The 21,733-nt window shown below is 32.5% G+C and overlaps 1 protein-coding gene across 3 annotated transcripts in view; it reads left to right on the forward strand.

The window, feature by feature from the left end:
- The window catches only part of LOC110998601 (rap1 GTPase-activating protein 1), a 210,562-nt gene that overhangs the window by 77,948 nt on the left and 110,881 nt on the right, over positions 1-21,733 (forward strand). The window contains exon 1 of one of the 3 annotated variants that reach the window (XM_045632846.1): positions 8,748-8,895. The exons of 1 other annotated variant lie outside the window; for it this stretch is intronic. In XM_045632846.1, coding sequence (XP_045488802.1) covers positions 8,870-8,895 — 26 coding nt within the window. In that variant the 5' untranslated portion in view covers positions 8,748-8,869. Of the gene's footprint in view, positions 1-8,747; positions 8,896-21,733 lie in introns of those variants that run through there. One more of the 3 variants, XM_045632844.1, reaches the window with a different exon arrangement.

Genomic DNA, 21,733 nt, shown 5'->3' on the forward strand with positions numbered 1-21,733 from the left:
ATTAGTCTTAGTCCACGTAATATGTCAAAATGTAGGCGGTGTCATAATATGGAAGCCCGTGTCGACACTAAGTTTGTTTTTGAATATCATCCTAAACATACATTTAACAATAATAATTGTAAAATGGGGCTAGAAAACTTTAAGAACAGACTTTCAGAAATGTCTCAAGCCTTGTTTTTTTCCTTTTCAATGTATTTATTTTAAAGCTTTTAAGCACTTGTTTCACTGATTAATGTAACTCAATTCAGTATTGAATAACAGAGCAAGAATTTGTCCCTTTTATCTCGCCCACACTTCGAAAGGAATGTTGGGGTTCAAAAGATTATTTAAGTGGTACTTACAATTGAAAAGGACATATGTAATCAGTCAATATTACTAATGAAATACATTCTGTAGAGGCAGTTACAATCCTATAAAAATTAACTATGTTTTTTCAAGTTTTATTTAACGTTCTAAACATTCGTAATGTTAAAGATCAAGGACAAACCTATGTTCTTTTTATTATTAGTTAACTATAAATTATTTAAGATGTCATGCGGAACATAGTATCTAATGGTTGCAGCAACCAACATTGTGTAAATAAAAAACTTCGCGATTAAAAATAGCGGCGGAGAGTTTATTGCCAGTTTTCTTCTCCGTTCTAGGCCCTTGATTTAAGAAATCGCAGTAGGTAAATGCAAAATTAGAAGCATTTAGCATTTATTTATTCAGAAGATTCACAGCACAATACAAAAATAGATGTGATATATAACATTGCGGGCCAATTAAAAATCTACACACAATAGTTTCTTTTTAATTTTTTAATATATATTTATTTTTTGACGTTCAAAAGTTTACATTGTGTATACAAAATTAAACTAAAAATTTAAAATGAAAGGGAAAAAGACACATCTTTGATATTAGTAAAAATATTTATTTTATAATAATACATCATATTGTTGTAAGACAATTATCGCACTGTAATTCGGTCGAATACACCAGCACATTAGTATTCATATAAAAATGTTATCAGATTTCTAAAGATTAAATCCACCGGGGTCAATAACCTCACCAGGGTTGCTTTATGGCTCTTGTTTTGCTACCTTTGTCCCTTTATGCATATTGTTCAACACTTGTAAAGGGAATTTACTTGTAATATGCCACCTTGCTTCATGCGTCTCTCGGGCCCTTATACAGGGAGATTTAAAATAACTGAACAACATTTGAATTTTTTTTTATCAAAGTAAATATTTCTTTAGTCATAAAAAAAAGTTTTTTTGTGTGTTGATGAATACGTGTCATTATTAATAACAGTAAATTATTGTGTTAAGATTACATTAAATTCATTACTTATGAATATTAATACTTTTATTTATAAAATATTTTTACACTAAATTTGTATTTTAGTAAATATAATAAAATTCATCCCCCTGTATCATATAGGTATGATGTCTGCGTCTTAATCCACCCTGTATAGTTGTTGTTTCCATAAAACTACAATGTAAGGAGTTAACTGTGTGAATAACAGCATCCCTTTGTTGTCTATTGTTGTTTTGTGGGAACGTCTTTATATTTGGGTCATGCACACCCATTGTACGAATCTTTATTAGACCCCTTTCTTATCTAAGAGGTCAGTTCAATTGACCAAAAGGGAGATACTTAAATTCATAGTTTTAAGGGAATCTTTAATGAATTTACGGCGGTACAATTTTCAGGGCTCCAGAGTTATGTATATGTGTGTTCGAGTTTGAAAGTGGCAGAAAGTCGAATTAAATTTAAGTTAACAGCCCACAGGCAAGTACTGAAACGTCATCGATCCAAGTCATTTGTCTAGCTGTTTGATCAACTGGCTAAACATCTTTCAGGACGCTAGTTAAATGGCTAACTATGTTGGATGCGATTTATATATTTCGATGATCATAAATTTTTCTCTATAGACAAGTGTCTAACAAGATGTATTTACATATTATATGAATGGCAATAGTGTAATAATATGTTAAAAAAATTACAAAATCCGTTCAAGAGTCATTTTAGTAGTATAGACAAACATACAATAGACTTGTAAATTTATTATTATAAGTGTGTTTTCTGAAGAATTGTTTGGGTTGATCTCTCCTGCCTGGTTTCAACCCCGTGCGAGCCGTATCAATGCCAAATTTCATCAACATCATTGATGGTTTATGGCTGATGGCACAATCTGTTTCACAAGGCACTTTCTTTCGCGAACTAGCGAACTGTGGAATCGACTCCCGTTGGGGGAGATTCTCAGAGAGATATGACCTCCAACAATTCAGTATCCTCCCTCAAATGCTAGGCGCCCTCAAAAAATGGGTGTCCAATGTCCATGGGCTGCGATGAGTGTTCTTTATCGTTTCTATTGATATAAAAAAAATATTTGAAATATAAATTTTTTGGTAAATTAAAGTTAGGTAAAGGTTTGATTTTTATTTTACGGTGTAAAATACAGTCCAAACTATATTGATGTTACAAAAAGTTTTATAGAACATTGAATATATAGAAAAGCCTTTTTTGGTTTCGTTAAATGAAGATGTTCGCGAGCAAGGAAGTCGAAGAGAATGAATTGCGATGTGATGCGATCAATCTTCTGTCTGTAAGCTGTAATGAGCTTTCGTAACGGTTTATTAATATACGAGCTTATTAAAAATGTCCAATAAGGAGTATGAATGCAGGATATTCTTGTCTATTTTGATTACGTTTACACGCCTTAAAAATATTTAATCCTTTTTATTAGGCTCATAATAACAGATCTTTTCAGTTGTTTAAGTTGATTGTTTATTGTCAAATTTAATAAAAAAAATAGTAAATTTAATTCGGTAATCGCTGTAGATTTTTACTACTATAGTAACAACAATGCCTTTTGTAAATGTGACATATTGCGTCCAATTCATTGATCATTTCTTGAGGCAAGAAGATAAGTCGGTCTTCTGCTATCAACCCGATTGCAATTTGTTGTCTATAGACTAGTACTTAAGAAATAAAACCTCTTTTTTATATACAGTGAAAGAAAAGAAGATTGTGTTACGTTAAACACTATTATGAATATTTATAGTGAAAATTACTGCATTTTTGGCATTCGCTTCAGGCTCTAAATGCCTCTCATGTTTTGCCCTTTGGGCTCTTCATAAGTGCAATAATTATTGCGTATTGGCTGCAGACAAATTATCTGGCCTCAGGCTTCTTATGAATTACTTAAGTGGAAGCTAAGTTAGAATAGTATTATAATAAAAAACATTCTCGAAACATTAGACTACCTATGTATATCTATATTATATTGAATATAATATAGGATTAAAATGCCTTATATCTGCCCACTCATCGCCTACCATCTTCAAATACAATTAAAGGACTTGCTTATGAACACACATTACGCAGAGTTGGAGATGCTTCTGAGACCTAATATGTAGTTACACAAGGTTAAGGCTAGTTTTAAGGTTAGTTTATGTTACTACAGTTCAAGTGGGGCCCAAGGGTCTCGACACCTAGGTAATGGGATAAAATCATATTCGGAGAATTGAATTCAATTTAAAATTATATTTAATGAAACTCGTAATGATAACAAAAAACCTGAAATCCAAAAACTGGAATCCAAAACTTGCTCAAATCTAATTCTAAAATATGATGGATGTGTAAAACTTTTCTCATCGGGATTAAGCAGGTTTACGATTGCAAGGTGTGCAAAAACCGGTAGATAATGCAAATGTATGGATTCTGTTAATGTTGCAAACATAATGTTTGGGAAACCCACTGTGCTCATATGCGATAAGCTTAAATTTATCTTTATTGTCCTAAGTCTTTATGAACGACTCTTATTACTTAGTAATTAAGAATTGCATTATCAACGATTTGCTACAAATATCTGTACAGATCTAAAATTACAGATATTTGTAGCTATTTGTATTCAAATAACTAAGTAAGTTTGCCCCCTGTTCTATAAATAAAAAAAAAGGTCGATTTATACCACCACGATGTACTATTAGCAAAAAATAGGCACCAAAGAAAGAGTTTATAGTTCTAACATTTTTTTTCTTTTTACAGGTAAGCAATCAGCGTAAGAATTGAGAAAAAACATGAAACAAAATTATGAATCTAAGACCGCCCACGAAGGTGGTTTAATAAGCAAAAAGATATGATTAGTTTAATATTAATAACAAGAAACTTTTATTAATGATACAAACAATACTTCTTTTCCCTATAAAAAATATACACTTATAAGGAAGAATTTCTGCCGTATAAGTATGTGCTTGCCTTTAAAGAAAATAACATAACATAGTTTTCATAATTACATAATAATAAAATAAAATATGTGTATTAGACGAACAATCTATTACGGCTTTTGCAAATAAACACACACTGTTTGTCACAGATATTATATGATCTTAAAATAAACAGTTGTTTCACAGACAGTAAAATATCGCAACAATTTTCAAAGAGGTTTTAAATGTGCCTTTTAAATATTTTACAGATATTATACATTTGTTTGTTTGACAATAAGCAAAAATTATTAGTAAAATCTAAAAGTGTAATATTTTTGTTGAATTTCTAAATATTGTGACGATAATTGTCATGTATTTAAGACATTGTAATATATACTGTAGATTATACATGATGTGGTAAACTTTAATAAATAAATATTACGCGGAAATAAGGATGTACATAAATAAAAATCACTTAGCGCAAAAGGCTCAAGGAGTTCTTGACCTTAAAACAAGAATGAACTTTCTATTAATATAATACTTCGATAATAATATACTTCACGTGTAATTTTAATTTTAGAATGAAGTCACATGTTGAGTTAATTATGGGTCAAAGTGGGTTGTGACCCTTGCGTAAGATCTCAAAATCAGGTCAACGCCTTTGTGTAAATATAATTTCGTACGTTAGATTTTGCGATAGGTGTATACGGTCATTTAAATTTGCTTGTATTATGTGACCTTAAAATTACGAGCTAAGCAGCTATTAGGGCCAAGTTTTCTGAGAATGATGATGATCTGATAATTTGCCTAAATATGTATACCGACCGTAGTTGGTTACTACACGCAGCACTTAACTAGGCACGTTATGACGCTGTAGTGACGTCATAGTGATTTACTAACTGCATAAAAAATTCATGTAATCTAAGGTCCCTTGACATTCGCGATAGTAAGCCATATGTATTTTATGATATCGTTTATCAATCAGGAAGTTTAATGTAGGTATATTTTTGGTAACAATTCTATATCCATAGCTTAATAAAACAAATGTAATTTTGGTTTATTTTTTAATAAAATTACAACGTAGTATTTAATTTACGTATTGTCGTGTCAGGGGCGAGAGCGGTAGGTGGTGTGGTGGGAGGGGAAGCACATTCCACGCAGGTGCCAAGATGATTTGTGCGTGTAGTACAAATTATTGATTTAAAAAAAATGAAAATGAAAGATTAGAAACGATTCAAAACTACGAAATTGCCTTATTAGTTTAAGATTTAAGAAAGCATTGAGATTTTTAAGCTGATTTCAATACACCCGAAAAAGGTTTTTTAGCTCTAATCTATGCTGAACTGTATGTATAAAGTATATATCTATTATGTCTATAAAAGACACCGTAATACCGACGTAATTAGCGTGGCATCAGATTTCAGCGTGTATTTAACTGACAATTTTGCAGCGTGTATTTAACTTGCCTGAGTGGAAAAACGCAACTCCAGCAAAGTCTGAGAAACAAACCGAGGACCTTAAAGCCATGGACTATTAATAGAATAAACAAAAACTTATTACAAAAGTTACAGTTAATTGTTTATATTTATGCTATGTAGATAGGATATTCAGATACTCAAAATAGCTATGCAACATATCATTTAAATAACCTCTTTATAAGTTTATACGGAATATTATTCACAAACACGATCCAGCTACCATTTGGTTCGGAAAGGGTAAGTGGCCAATTTGTGTGAATTTCAATCCATGAGTAGCCGTGGCGTGGTTGGGCGATTTTGTTAAGATAACTCGAAGTGTTATTGGCTGCAAAATCGTAATCAGAATATGGTTACATGTTATTTTCTTTTATTAACATAAATTTAACCGATAAAGAAAACACTTTTTTAAAGGATTGAAAATATGTATTATATCAATATATAAACTTGTAATTATTTTACATAATTTGAAAATCAGCAATCTGTGAACACACACTAGATAGCCCTAATCATTACATACGCTTTGACCAAGCAAAAGTACTTGCGAAAGATAAAACATTCTTCCTAAGATTGGTACGTGAACCCATTGAAATAAAAAAGCATCCCAATTTCAATAGAGAAAACGAACTAAAATTATCAAAAACCTGGGATCCGATATTCCAAATTAATATCTCAAGAAAAACGATCCGCGAAAATAGAGGACACTGTGAGTCATTTCTGAAAAAAACCCTTCATCTTTTAGTCCATGTCAACTCCGGGGAAATAAATACATATAATATAACTTTTTCTACAGCTGTGATACTTTTTGACATTTAACACCTTTAGTCATCGTGACGCACGCTGTAAAGCACACGAAACTTCGGGAAAATTTTATTATATCTAATACATTAAGCTTAAATCCGTTAAAAATTATTTTCTTTAAATGGTTTAAACGTATAATGTAGAGATATAAGATACATGTAATACATCAGTGGGCATATGGCTAATTGTAATTTTTTTATTTGAAAAGCGATATAAAGTTCATTTTCAAATAAAAAAATCATAAATCTTTAGTATTTATTTCTCAGTTAATTATATCGCAATCGTTACTTTGTATTCAAGAACTTACAAGTAAGCACTGGTAGAAAACCATTGTTCTTAATTCAAACAAAACAATATATTTAAACAAAACAATACCATAAACTCCCATAAAATAATTGTTCTTAAAACAAAATGCATGGAACAAACAGGTGGTCGCATACTAGCACAGTGACCCCGATTTCCTCGCCGCGGGTCGTCCCCTCGATAATCTCAGTTAATTAGGAATCTGCGATCACGATAAGTAATGCCCGCAGGAATATTACGCTTTTTAGTTAAGTGATGCGAGAAAGTCGGTAACCCCTTTGTGTTGTGTAATCGTTATACCGTTACTAAATTTCTAACACTGTTAAATCGGTATTTTTGAACCATGAAGTGGTTCTTTTTACATAGTTTTTGACACTTTGCAGCTATTGACTGCAATACAAACTAACAGGGGTGGTACAACCATTGATCTGGGTCTTTAGATTTCGAGACTATTTCGTTATTATTGTATTAAATAGGCGAGTAGGATCACCTTGCTTCCTGAGACACACCGTTTAACATAACCGTAGCCAGTGTTAAATGTCCATTAGTGCATAGTCGGTGTTGGAACCTACGACCGAAGTGACGACAGTCGCAGACTGAAGGTAGCACTACTCACCTCTCCACTGGACAACTTTAAGCCGAACCCTTAGCAATATCAAGTTGTAAAATCTAAAGATCTTTACTTGTGTCTTTATAAGCGTGAAGCAGAAACCGCCTCTCTTCTCTGTCGTATAAATTCGTCGAGCCTGAAGCTTTGAGGGTTTGACGCTTAGATGCAGAAGTCCTAACTTTGGGAGCGTTCAAGTAAATTACGCAACGAATCTTGGGGGGGAGGGGGTAAACCATTACGATGCGGGGCGGGGATTGAATTATGCGTTGTTGTTGATATTATCTTCCGATACTTTACACCACATAAATGTCAACTTTTAGGTTAACTGAGTCACTGGGTGGTAACAAAACATTTTACTATTGGGTACAGAAAACGTTACGGCGCGTATAATGGGGGGGTCAAGAGTCTCTCGCGTTTCGTAATACTAGGACGCTCCCTTTTCGAAAGGAGATTCGTCTCAAATGCATTGGAGTTTGACATACCGAAGTCTTACTGGGATACTGAGTTTCGGCTCTGAATTTCACTCTCTTCAACAACTTGAACAGTCTTCTTTACTCTACAGGTAAGAAAATCTTATGTCATCTTGCCAAAAGCCCTTTGTTTCTATGCATTAAATAATTTATTACAATTTACTCAGGTATGGGGGAACATTAATATGCGTCACAAAACAGAGTGAGGAGGCTTGTAGCATTAGTAAGATACAGCTGAGTAACACGACAAATGCCCCGTTGAAATTGGAATACATTATCAGTGTAATATATGTGGGCTTCAGTATGATAAAAGTATTAAAGACTAATTATTCAAACAGAAATAAATAGACGTAGGCGTAATGTACTCATATGAAAGTTCTTCAATTATATAAAGAGTACTGAAACATATTTTCTTCAGGAAATAAATACAGCAACTTGATTAAGAATTTACTTTTCTGTAACATATAATAATAATAATAATAATAATAATAATAATAATAGCCTTTATTCAGATACATTTTTTTTTCTGTAACATATACTTCATGTTAAATATTTGTCTTATATTTGTCTACAAGCAACCACATACAATGTATTAAAATTAAAACGGTTCCGAAGAAAGTTTAGTTGACGCCAGCAGACTTTTATTCAAAAGGTTTTATTTAACACACGTTAAAAGCTTACATTTTGTAAGCCATATTTGCACAATACCAATAATAAAAATAAATACTATCTAAACCGTTATCAATTTCAAACACTTGAACTCAAGTATTATGCGTATGGGCATTCGCAGCCGCGTTGCATCTCAATGCTGTGCGTCGGCGCAGGCTGCAACGATGAACAACAGCCAATGAGCGATTGAGGCGCCCAGCGCCGGCTCAGTTCGATTTTCGTCGTATTAGAGGGCGCATGTCGCTTGAGTACTTAATAAACGCGCGCGTGTCCGATTAATTGTATTACTTACTTAAAATGTGAATAAGTGTTCAACTGGATTCTGTTAATATTCATGGATTTTTGACTATGGTGATTGTGAGCGTATTTAACAGGTTTGTTTATTTAGATTATTATGGGAATGTTTATTCTGCTAAGTGCAATCAATATTGTTTTTTTTACAATTAATTCCGACTTTAAATTGCAGACGTTACACTCTTCGTTACGTTTCATTAAATTCAGTAATCATCATTATGCAAAACCACATAACTGGTAGTGATTTACCGTGGTTTCCTTCAATTTGATTATATTGAAAAATATAATATAAGAGACGTGTTAAATAAAGATAAGTACAACACCTTTTTTATATACAAGTAAGGTACTAGTATATACTACTATATTGTTTCTAATTTGGCGACCGATTCAAACCAGAAAATTCTAGTTAGCGAATCTAGCGAACTGTGGCATTGACTCCCGGTGGGAGATACGACCTCCAGTTGTTTAAAGAAAGAGAATACTCCTCTCTCAAAGGCCGGTTACGGTCCCACTAAAATGGGTGTCCATGGTCAGCGATGACTTCCATTCTTGAGTAGACTCGATAAAATATAAAATAGATGATTTAAAAAAATAATCGTAGTTTTGAGCAAAAGTATCAACAATAATATCTCCTTTATTTCCTTTATTATATACATACACCTCTTGCATGCTAAATTAAATGATTCGGTTTTAAGCGTAAATTGTAATTTCCAGTCCAGGCAGCTTACCTAGAAACCTATGTAGGTAGTTGAACAGCGACCTAGTTATGCTAATTAAGGAAACGAAATTAAAGTGCCACCTAAAAGAATTAATTTATTCTTAAGTCTTTACTTAAAATCATTATGTATTGGTATATTTCCAGCTATTGTGAGTATTAGTTACTTTACTTATATATTATAATTTTTATTGTAACTACCCTCATTTTCACAAAAAAAGTTTCACACTTTCTATATTAAGTCAAAACCGTTTCCGATGTCATCGTTTAGAACATACACGTTATCTTGACCAATTTGATGGACGCTGATTTCTATTGTATTAGGTTCCTAATAAAAACGTCATCGGTTTTTACGAGCTTATATGAGTAGTCCCTTCTTAGTCGTTATAACAGATTTTGACTGTAATCTTATGCTTTTGCCCACATGTTAGTAGTAATTTAAAATAAATTAAGTAAAACGTTTTATTACCAGTATCAAAAAATAATAAAAACTATAGTCGAACAAACTTAAAAGAACAAAAGTACCGGGGATTATTGGTATCCTTTTGAAAAAATAAACAGCTTAGTCTGACAGGGCTAATGATGTGTACCATCTGTCATAAACGTCATCAACTCATCGGTCACAGCACATAATGCCCCCTGCACATTCGAATCAATCAATGACAGATGTGTCGTAGGTCGGATTAGTGGGTTCGGTCCTGTCAAATCTTATAAGAAGTGAACGGCTCCTAAGAGGTCGTGCTATTGAAGTTTGGTTGTGCCTAGTTAATTCCTCATATTACTATAAAAGAAAACATCTATCAGTATCTATATAATATCCTTTAATATTTCCGACGCAGAAACATATCTTGCAGTTTTTTTTTAAGTCCAGTTTGTGTTTATATTTAAGATTATGTATACAATAAATTTAAAATATATGTTTAGAACAACTGAAAACTATTTGATTTTAATAAAAAAACTAAGCACGAAATTAATTAGCTTCAAACCTCTGAATTAAAACATAATTTACAGCCTAATTTTGAATATAAAATGATGCGTGAAACTTTCAATTAGAGCCATCATTTCCTTTAACAGGTGAGATTTCATTAAACTTTGATTAGTGTATCAGTTTTTTACATAAAATATGGGCAAACGAGCCTGCGGGCGCCCAAAAAGGGCAGTCATCGCAGCCTAGAGACACCCATTTTTAGTGGGTGCGTTGCCGGCCTTTAAGGGAGGAGTACTCTCGAATTTTGAATTGTTGGAGGTCGTATCTCTCAGGGTAGTTGATTCCACACTATGCTAATTCGCAAAAGAAAATGCCATAAAAATCATATGTTGTATGTAATTATTGTAGTTTCTCATAGTTCATATTTGGAAACCACAGTTCCATAGCTATAATTGTTAATATCTTCAGAATGACGATGTCACGTTCGCGTATCTATGTTATTATGAATCAAGACAGGAGGAATTAGGGTTGAGAAAAGTAGGTTATTCAATTACACCGAACGAATCCGACCAACCGCATCAAAAATTTTGATAAAGAAAAATCGTCTACATCTTAATCCGCTTATAAATAGATTTTACTTTGTCCAACATGAATAACCAATTTACAAGTTTGTTTATGTTTTCTTTTAAAATTAAGATTCACAGTAGATCTACTTAGAACTTATTATTTAAACATTTTAAGTCCGGGTCTTAGATGTGTGTGCCTTGAGAGCTTTTGTTTTTGCTAATATCAGCCTTTCGTGCCTGACACACTAAGTCCTTTTTCGGGTAAAACCATTCCGGTTGCCTCACTATGTTTTCCTTCACCGTACGAGCAAGTGTTAAATGCAGAAACTTCAGAAAAGAGGTTTGCACATACATAGTCAGAAAAGTAGTGGAATTTGACTTACGGGAGTTATAATTCGCTTGATACTGCTTAACATAGGTACTTATGCCTGTTAAATAGTTGGCAACCCTATATAAATAAAATTGGAACACGCAAGAACGCTACTTGAATATTAAAGACAGAACAGGGAGAATTATAATTATTAATTACGCAGTTTCTTAATGAAGCTGTAGTAAATTAACGACTTTATTTACGAATATTTGCCCGGTACGTATCATCTCTTTATGAAGATCGCGTTTTGGCCAAAACTCACCGAGATTCAGGGGATGATATATATTCATAGCTTTCAAAATGTGAGGGGACACACTTTGAAATCAAATTTCCTATAGTAAAACTAAAATTTTTGGTAAAAAATATGAATCGTAAATCGTCTATTTAAATTTTTAAAGTAAGTACTAATGTTTTAGTGTGCCGATAATTCGCAAGCTTTTGTTAATAAATTATTTATATCAATCCCTATACATGTCTATGATATATAAGAGGTAATAAGAGGCACACATAGGTAATGATTAGACAATAATGATTACGCCAACCATATCGTTAAATAAAAATTCAAACAAATTTTAAGTCTCGGCAATCCATTATATCAATTCAATTGTATATCATTTCTTTATCATTAACTCGCTATTATTGTTTTGAAATTTTCCCATAATAGTTAAGAAACAAAACAGTTATTTCCTTTCCCTTTCATTCCCAGGCGTGAACGATACAATTAGGCACGCTAGACCACCTGTCAATACTTAAATATTGACATCCATCCGTCTCTTTCTTTCTGTCTTCCGAGGTATGTCGGCGTCACACTCTAACGCGTGTTCTGTTTAATTAGGTTTGTTCCTTTTTACCTCTTTTTGCGGGCTACCTCTTCCTCTTTGCTGCAGTAAATTAGAAATGAATAAATCATTATTGACGAATGTTAGGCGTTTCCCTACTTAATTGCATGGGAATAGAGCGTATATTTGCTTGTTGAACTAATTCGGCCCGTTTCCGATTACGCACGAAATGGAAACTGATCTTTGAATATGCATGTGCGGTGTGCACGCATGCCGTTGATTCAGCTGCGAATCATTGTTCGATCTTTCGTTCATTCACTTTTAATGAATCTTTCGTTCATTCACATTTAGAGTTCAGTGAATTTCACAATTTAAAACTCTTAATGATTTAAATATTGAGTGCTGTTAACTTAATTAAATGTAGCTTAACGTTTTTTTTTATTTTTTAAATTATTAAGTTCATAGATTTAATTTTTTTCTTGACTTATACTGTTTTTATTATTTAATAAAATACTTTTACATATATCAGAATCGATATGCAGTCGATCGATGCGTGCAGTCGTTCATGCCTAGAAATTTATTTTATTAAATTTGTAATAGATATTATATATATATGCCTTTAATAAAACTATACTAATATACTATTTTCTATTGTCAATAGTTTCCTCAGCTGACATGATATGAGCATTTATATCTGTATTTTTTTACAGTTACATTATCGAAATTTTCTTACGGATTCGTAACTATTTTGAAAATATTCTACAGACTTACTATAGAGGTATAATGTAGGGTTCTAATGAAAGAACATTTCAAATCGTTTCAAATGAAAAAATCTCACCTCCTTATTAGTGTCAAGTTATGTTAAAAATAGTAATATAATGTTCTAAAAACCTTCTTAATTTTCAGTAACCCAAAGACCGAATAAGCTACATACATATTCCCATAATAAATAATTACACTTTCTTCTTATGAATGTATGAGAGCAGTCCATGTGAACTGTGAGTTATCTTACAACTAGCCAAGATTTATTACCTAAAATAAACTTAATTAATCACACCGATGATTAAATGAGCCGCGTTTTGTGGATTTAATTCCCACCGGAAATTAAACGTGTCTTGATACATTTCCTTATATGCAAAAAACTAACAATTAAAGTCAGTAGATCAACTAATATGAAGTATATTTCGGCGGAAACGAATCTTATTTCCGGTGCCTTGGAGCAGGAAGAATATATGGCTCCCCTTAAAGATGTGGCGCGTGCTTAATTCTGTTTTTTTCGCATTGACATAATATATGTATATAAATTACATAAAATTAATCTGTAAATATTTAGCATTTGCCTATTACTTTCCTAATGATTTTTTTTTATAATTGTTAACATACACTACCGTCGCATTGGTGGTAACTTTTAGGTAATGAATAAATATTATTTGTATAATATCAAAGTTACTTCTTTAGTTTTAACTTTAAGGGATTCCTTAAGTAAACATTGTCTCAATACATATGAATGAAAAACCCAACTTTAAATTCGTCAGTCAAAGTACTTCAAATATTTAAACATAACCATACATCGCTTCAGAATATATAGAATTAAATTTTTAATTTATACATTAATTTTACTAGAAGCTGCTAAAAATCATAGAATTTTTTTTCAGAATGTCTTCATCAAATTAATAATGTACAATACATCGTTTGAGATACCTACCTATGATTTAGATGATGGTGTATAAACCAAACTACAAAAATATTCATAATAACTGCTGTTTTATGTTCGTATTGAAATTTTAATTTAGATTTTGGATCGACCTCTGCTTTATATACTACTAAATCAACATGTTATGCTTATGTGATTATCCTGTTAGAGGTTACATTAATTCACAACATTAATTGTGACATCGTCAATCGTTTTTTAATTCGTCCAATTGTGCCAATACAGACATCTCCCACTTGAAAGCAATTTTGATATAACAAATCTTGATACCAATCTATATAAATCTTTATTCTGAGGTCCGAGTGGGCTCGTGAATCACCTAGTGTCCTCGCCCACAGGCATATTTACCAAGTGCTTGTCCACTTTTCAAATGAATATGATTTTGAACCTTATCCCATTGACATAAGTAGAGCAACTTCACCTCGAGGTCGTTCACTGCTCCTACAAACATGAAGTTTTAATTTAACAATATCATTATCGTTTTTGTTATGACTGCCATTTGAATATTTTAATTGGATGACTGTTCGATTATTAAGACTAACCTTGACCACCCAAGACCATAGCTCAACACCATGGTTAAAGGGAGTCAGAATCTATAAGTGAGAGTCGAAATACTGACTAGATAGTTCCACAGATATTAAAATCAGCTTCCTCCGTAAAATTCCGTGTTTGTATTACTTAATACCAAATTTGCGAGTTTTCTACTCTTAATCCTACTACACATAATATATATGTGAGGTCATATATAAGACCATGATAAGTAAATTGTTGCTCAGTATGTTTGTTTTTGCTCAGTTTCATATTTTAATAGTGCTTTAAATATTTCTTATAATTTAATTTGTCATGAAAGTAATGAAATTGCATTTATTATATTCTGACCTATGGCAACAGACATGTAATATTTTGGAAGTAATACTTGTAAAAGCACTTCTTGTACGTAAGGATTAGCCTTAGTAATTAATTTTTAGTGTTTTCCATATTAGGGTTGCATGAAAGAGATCGCTTGTTCGCGATGATGTTGGATCGCGAATAATTTATGTTATTCGTCATTAATAAATTCTAAGCCCTCGTCAAAATTAAATTAATTAATAAAGCTTTTTATATAATTTGTGACAAATACTTAAATGATCCTAATCCTTGGGATTGATTTGCTCCAGTTCAAACAATTTGCATTAAAAACTTGGCGATTGAAAAGAGTGGCGGAAAGTTTCCTGCCAGTTCTTCTTGCCCGCTCCACGCCCTTGACTTGCCAACTGGGGCCATTTTTTTTGACGTTCATAAGTGTACTTGTTTACCTATATGAATAAAGATATTTTGTTGTTGTTGTTAATATTATTTTAAAACTTAATCATTTAAAGAAAAACACTTTTTTAACGGATTATAGATATGTATTATTATATTTAAACTTATAATTATTTGTACATAATTTTAAATTTAAACCGACGTTTCGCGTGCTTTACAGCGTGCGTGGTCACGGTGACTGAAGACAAAGGTGTTAAATGTCAAAAAGTATTACAGCTGCAGAAAATGTTGTGTTATCTGTATTTATTTCCCCGGAGTTGGTATCGACTAAAAGATGTAGGGTTTTTGCAGAAATTGCTCACGGTGTCCTCCATTTTCGCGGGTTGTTTATTTTGAGATTTTAATTTGGATATTATTGGATCCCAGGTGTTTGATAATTTTAGACCGTCCTCTCTATTGAAATTGGCGTGTTTTTTGATTTCAATGGCTTCGCGTACCAATCTTGGCCACGCCAATTTCAATAGAGAGGACGGCCTAAAATTATCAAACACCTGGGATCCAATAATATCCAAATTAAAATCTCAAAATAAACAACCCGCGAAAATGGAGGACACCGTGAGCAATTTCTGCAAAAACCCTACATCTTTTAGTCGATACCAACTCCGGGGAAATAAATACAGATAACACAACATTTTCTGCAGCTGTAATACTTTTTGACATTTAACACCTTTGTCTTCAGTCACCGTGACCACGCACGCTGTAAAGCACGCGAAACGTCGGTTTAAATTTAAAATTATGTACAAATAATTATAAGTTTAAATATAATAATACATATCTATAATCCGTTAAAAAAGTGTTTTTCTTTAAATGTGTAAAAGTTATGTAAATAAAAGACAATACTAACTTAATCATTTGCAATAGATAAGAAAAATAGAAATGGCTTCAAAAAGCACTGAATTCGCTCAAAATAACTATTAGATATGCCAGAACTGAACTTTTACCCATTACTTTACTAGCTCTGAGTTCGATGTACGCAAATGAGATACTCCATTATGAGAGGAAACACTTTCTTGCTGAAATCTTATAACTGCTGATCACCTTGAGAAATTAACTACCACGTGAAGGTGTACTTTCATGTTATAATTTTGCTATTACTAAGAGGAAAGCTATGCGGTTTACACTTTCTCTTAACTGAACTGGCACGTATTTCAGAGTTAGTTATCTGTACTGTTCCGGAAAATACATGTTTCGCTACAAATCAGGTCAAATTTGCTGAGGCCAGATGTCAAGGGACTTCTCGGGAGAGCTCGTTTCTCACTAATATGGTTACAACTGCATTTATCTGAGAATAAACTGTTTTGATAGAAATAAATAAATACTTTTATAACTGATTAACGCAATATTTTTATTTATAGCCTTATATCAGAATCAATATATACATAATAGCTATTGTTTTTTTTTGTCTATGATAACTGATTCTGTGTGCCTACTGGCAAAGGCCTCTCCCATTTTTACATACATACATTATATACATACCCCAAATGTACAAGGTTGTACATTTGGGGGTTTGCGGTCTAATTCCCCACGGAGACCAGCCGGGTTGGGGAATAACGAAATATTACTTATGTTTACTTATTTATTATAGACATAGACATATAATTTACTATTAACGAAACACAAAATCATAATAATCAAAAATTGGAATAAAAATTACCTTTTTTATTTTATAGGACAAAGTAAAGGTAATGTATGTTTTAAGTGTGTAATGTGTGTGTGTTGTGCCTGAAACTGACCCTGGCTCGGCTTTATGCTGAGAAGCAGGCTACTCCACAGCGCTGGTCATGCCAGAGAACACAACAGCTAGTTGTCGATTAATTTTCAGTCTGGAAAACTGTCAAAGTTTTCACTATAGTAAGTATATTTATCATACCAGTATTTATGTAGAATTATGTCAATTATTGAAAGTACTCTCCAAAACTTTATCATAAATATTTATTCAATTTGCTTATCAATTCGTTGTTAATGTAAATATTAATTGAAGTTTACAATACCGTTGAATGAAATAAATAAATCGAAACTTAGTTAGGCTTGTTCAATATGAATTAAGTAATTTGTAAATACTTCAAGAATAGTAAAGCTAATCAGAAGTTAAATATAGTCTTTAACTTTACTATGTTTCCATAAAGCGGACGTTAATTAGTTAGGGCTTTAATGGCTCACTCTGAGTACGACTTTTCCAAACACCTTAATTCGGCAAGTGTTACGTAACCTTATTCATAAAAAATCTTTTTTAATCCTTAAACTTATATACTCTATCTCTTTCTGTCAAATCGTGTTTACGTTATGATGAAAAGAGACAGTACAATTCAGGCTTATTCAGGTTTTATTATTTATTAACTTTTTCTACTTTTGTACAATTATAAAAATAACATTTACATAGGTATATTTATGAGATGTCTCATCCAGTTATAAAATATACATGTCATTAAATGTATAATTCATCTTGTTGATGAGTAATATTACAAGTTTTATAGAGTAAACGGAAAGAGTGACTATCGTTTACACGATATGGGTAATTAACTTCATTATTAAGACGTTCAAATACTTTTCTTTTTATGCATTAAGATATTTGCATAATTATGGTATTCTTGCAAGATAATGCTATCTAATAAATTGGAGAAAGTTACCATGACTACACGCTACCCCGAAGATAAATAAAAGATCTATTTTCATCTTACAGCGTTTGATACGGTTTTTCTTCTATATATATTGCATTTTAAGTGTGTGTTTTATCAAGTAAAATAACCCTAAGTCGACCTATTAACGTATTATAACTATATTATACCGTATTATAACCTAACGTTTTATAAATTCTATACAGATTACATATACATATATGTATATTAGCAATTGATTATCATACTTTAGTTTGTTCAGCTCTTTAAAGGATATATACGTAAAAAGGATAACAATTATAAATTTATGATGGTCAATTTTGATATCCAACTTATATTTTGGAAATAATAACATAATAAGGAATCTATCGAATTACAGCTTATTTTTAACCAAAAAAAAAAGTGTTTATTTCTTTATTTTAAAGAATATTATATGTTACATTTTCAAACCACTGTAATAATGTAACAATAGCAGTCTTGTTTGGGATCGCGATAAATGCATATAAAATGGTTCTTCAACTTACCTTTACGTTGCTTAACATTAGGCTATCTAGTAACAGACCGGGTAGCCCATTTATTAGCCGCAGTACCAAATACCTCAACGTTCTCTCATAGACGTTGCTTGCTCTCGATGAAACCGATTGTATTTCGTTACAGCTCGGGTTTGTACGTCATGATCAACTCGATTTTAAAAGTAAACTGGCCCTTCTTAAAAATTATAACCCATACATTTAATTAAAACTTAAACGCATAAACGCGTTCCAAATTTAAATGAATTAATTCAACAGATTTCTGTATGTTTTATGACCATTGTGAATGACAGTTGACACACGCCGTCTATTTATAGTAGATTTTTTGAGTCTATGGCAAGCCGTTGTCCTTCACCGTTCGAGGGAAAGTTAAATGCGCATATAGAAACAAACTCCATTGGAGCACACCCTGAGATCGAACTTAAGACGTCAGAGATGGATATCGCACGCTGAAGCCACTAGGTCAACACTGCTCTTTATAGTATAATTTATTAAACTAATAAAAATAAGAACGTTTATATCTATTATATATATAAAAGAAAGTCGTGTTAGTTACACCACTTATAACTCAAGAACGAAAGAACAGATTTGAGTGAAAATTGGTATGGAGGTAGCTTAGAGCCAGGAGACGGACATAGGATACTTTTTATCCCGTTCGACAGCGTTCCCGTGGGACTTGACATGAAACGTCAGTCACTATAAAAAGTGGTATAACAAATAAGAATCAGACTTGGAATAATAAAACGCAAATGATAGCTATGTAATTGACGTATAATGACAGCTATGTAATGACGTATATATGACAATTTGATATTTGTAAGAAATCAATATTCAAAATATTTCTATTAAATAAATACGTTTAATTATTTTTACAATTTACAATTTAATTATAATGATTTAATTAGATTAGATTTAGTAGTTCAAACGAATGTACCCCTGTTGAAATACCAACAAAAGGAAGTTTATGATACTTTAATGAAGGCAAACGATGATGAAAATGGTGGTTTATATTTCCTAGATGCCCTTGGTGGAACTGGCAAGACATTCCTCATGTCATTAGTTTTAGCAACTGTTCGGGCGAGATCCAACATAGCGGTTGCAGTTGCTTCTTCTGAAATAGCAGCCACATTGTTAGAAGGATGCCGTACGGCTCATTCAGAATTAAAATTACCGTTAAATCTTCAAACTATTGGAGAACCAACGTGTAATATTGCAAAACACTCAGCAATGGCCAAAGTTTTAGCGGCATCGAAAATCATCATCTGGGACGAATGCACAATGGCGCATAAACGTGCATTGGAAGCACTTAACCGAACATTAAAAGATTTACGCAATGAATCGAGATGTTTTGGAGGAGCAATGATTTTACTGTCTGGCGATTTCCGCCAAATACTGCCAGTAATTCCAAGATCTACGGCTGTCGACGAAATAAACGCTTGCCTCAAATCGTCAAATCTATGGCGCTATGTGACGAAACTGCAGCTGACAACAAACATGAGAGTTACATTGCTTACTGATAAAAAAGAAGAAAAAGAATAAAGATGTAGATGACCTGAACTACATAATGGTATGCGTTTGGTGGTTAGAAAATTGAAGAACAATGTAATTTACGCTACGATAATGATAGGAAAATTCAAAGGTGAGGAAGTTCTTATTCCGAGGATCCCGATGATCCCAACCGATATGCCGTTTGAATTTAAAAGACTTCAATTTCCGATACGTCTTGCATTTGCCATGACCATCAACAAATCACAAGGCCAATCCTTAAAAGTTTGTGGTTTAAATCTAGAACATTCATGTTTTTCCCATGGTCAATTATACGTGGCATGTTCACGGGTCGGAAGACCATCAGCGTTGTTTGTTTTTGCGCCTGATAATAAAACAAAAAATGAAAAAATGTGTATCACAAGGTACTTAAGGGAAGAGCAACCTATGTACTAAAATACAGAAATAATAATGAATGATTAATGTAGGTATTTAATTTTTTTGTATTTTTTCCAATAAAAAAACCCAAACTGCTTATTTATTGCCATTAAGGCGGAACAAAGTTCGCCAGGTCAGCTAGTTCTAAATAAATTTAAATTAATCAGTAAGAACATAGTATAGTGACTTTCTCAACAAGTAATATCTATGACTAATTTACCAATACGATAACAATGAACAAACATCGCACGTGCATTCATGCACGAGATAAAAACATTAATTAACATATTTCACACTCGACAGATTGTTTTCTCACTATAACGATACACTTTTTCTTTCATTACGAATAAAAATAGTACATTCCACAAATATGTGTTGATTTTTATTTATTCATTGATTTTACTTCGATTTTATTTGATGACTTTGTCTATAGACATGCCAACTAAACCAACAAAGCAGTCAATAGTACCGCAATCAATAATCGTTATTAATCTTTGCAAAAACGGGATGAATAGGCAAAAATGACCCTAACATAACGTTGGCCCTACTATGGAAATCATTGTCAGCATCTGTCAGAGCAATTCCATACTCGAATAAGTAAGAATCATACACTATTATTTGAAAATCGAACGAATAAATACTGCATTTGAAATTCGAACTCATAAATACTGTGCACGCGCTGCATTCGATAAAGCCATTGATTTTTTCTCCGCAATGGTGAGTTTATTTATTGGTTTAGTTATAGTTTAGGGTAGGATTTACGAGTTAGTTTTATGGGGGGTTCTTGTTAAGCCCTGTCAATGAACGCATTGTTAGTTAATCGTTAATTTTAAATAGCTCGATGGTTTCATTACTTGTACTGACTCCGTTTTATATTTTACACGGTTAGTGATGTTTTTGTTACTTCATCTGTGATCTGAAGCGTTAATATCACTTATGTGTGCTTTATTATGTTTATGTTATCTGCCGAGTTTGGAATTTTATTACCTTTTTGTTGTTTTTACCAATTTAATTGAAAGTATGTTCGCCATATGACGACAAGTTAATGTTTTCAGAAGTATTTCACACATGGTTTAGTTTATATTAAAAGTTTTTAAAAATACATATAATAATTCTCCACAACTAAGCGTTGTCAAGGCAGTTTTTGCCGCGCACCACCACTTTGTGGAACCAGCTGCCCACTCTAGTATTTCCGAACCTATTCGACTTAGGGTCCTTCAAGAAAAGAGTCCAAATTCTTAAATGGCCGGCAACGCACTGGCGAGCCCTTTGTCATTGAGAGTGTCCATGGGCGGCGTTATCCCTTAACACCAGGTGAGCCTCCTGACCGTTTGCCTCCTGTTATATAAAAAAAAACATTAATGTCCGTATACACGGCTTGATTTTTAGCATTTGAAGGCTATACAATAATTCAATTCATGAAATCGTCTTGTAAACAGATTGCATCCTTTATTTAAATTCAATCTTGATTACCATTTC

This window comes from Pieris rapae, chromosome 21, assembly GCF_905147795.1.
Source record: "Pieris rapae chromosome 21, ilPieRapa1.1, whole genome shotgun sequence".
Taxonomy (NCBI): Eukaryota; Metazoa; Arthropoda; class Insecta; order Lepidoptera; family Pieridae; genus Pieris; species Pieris rapae.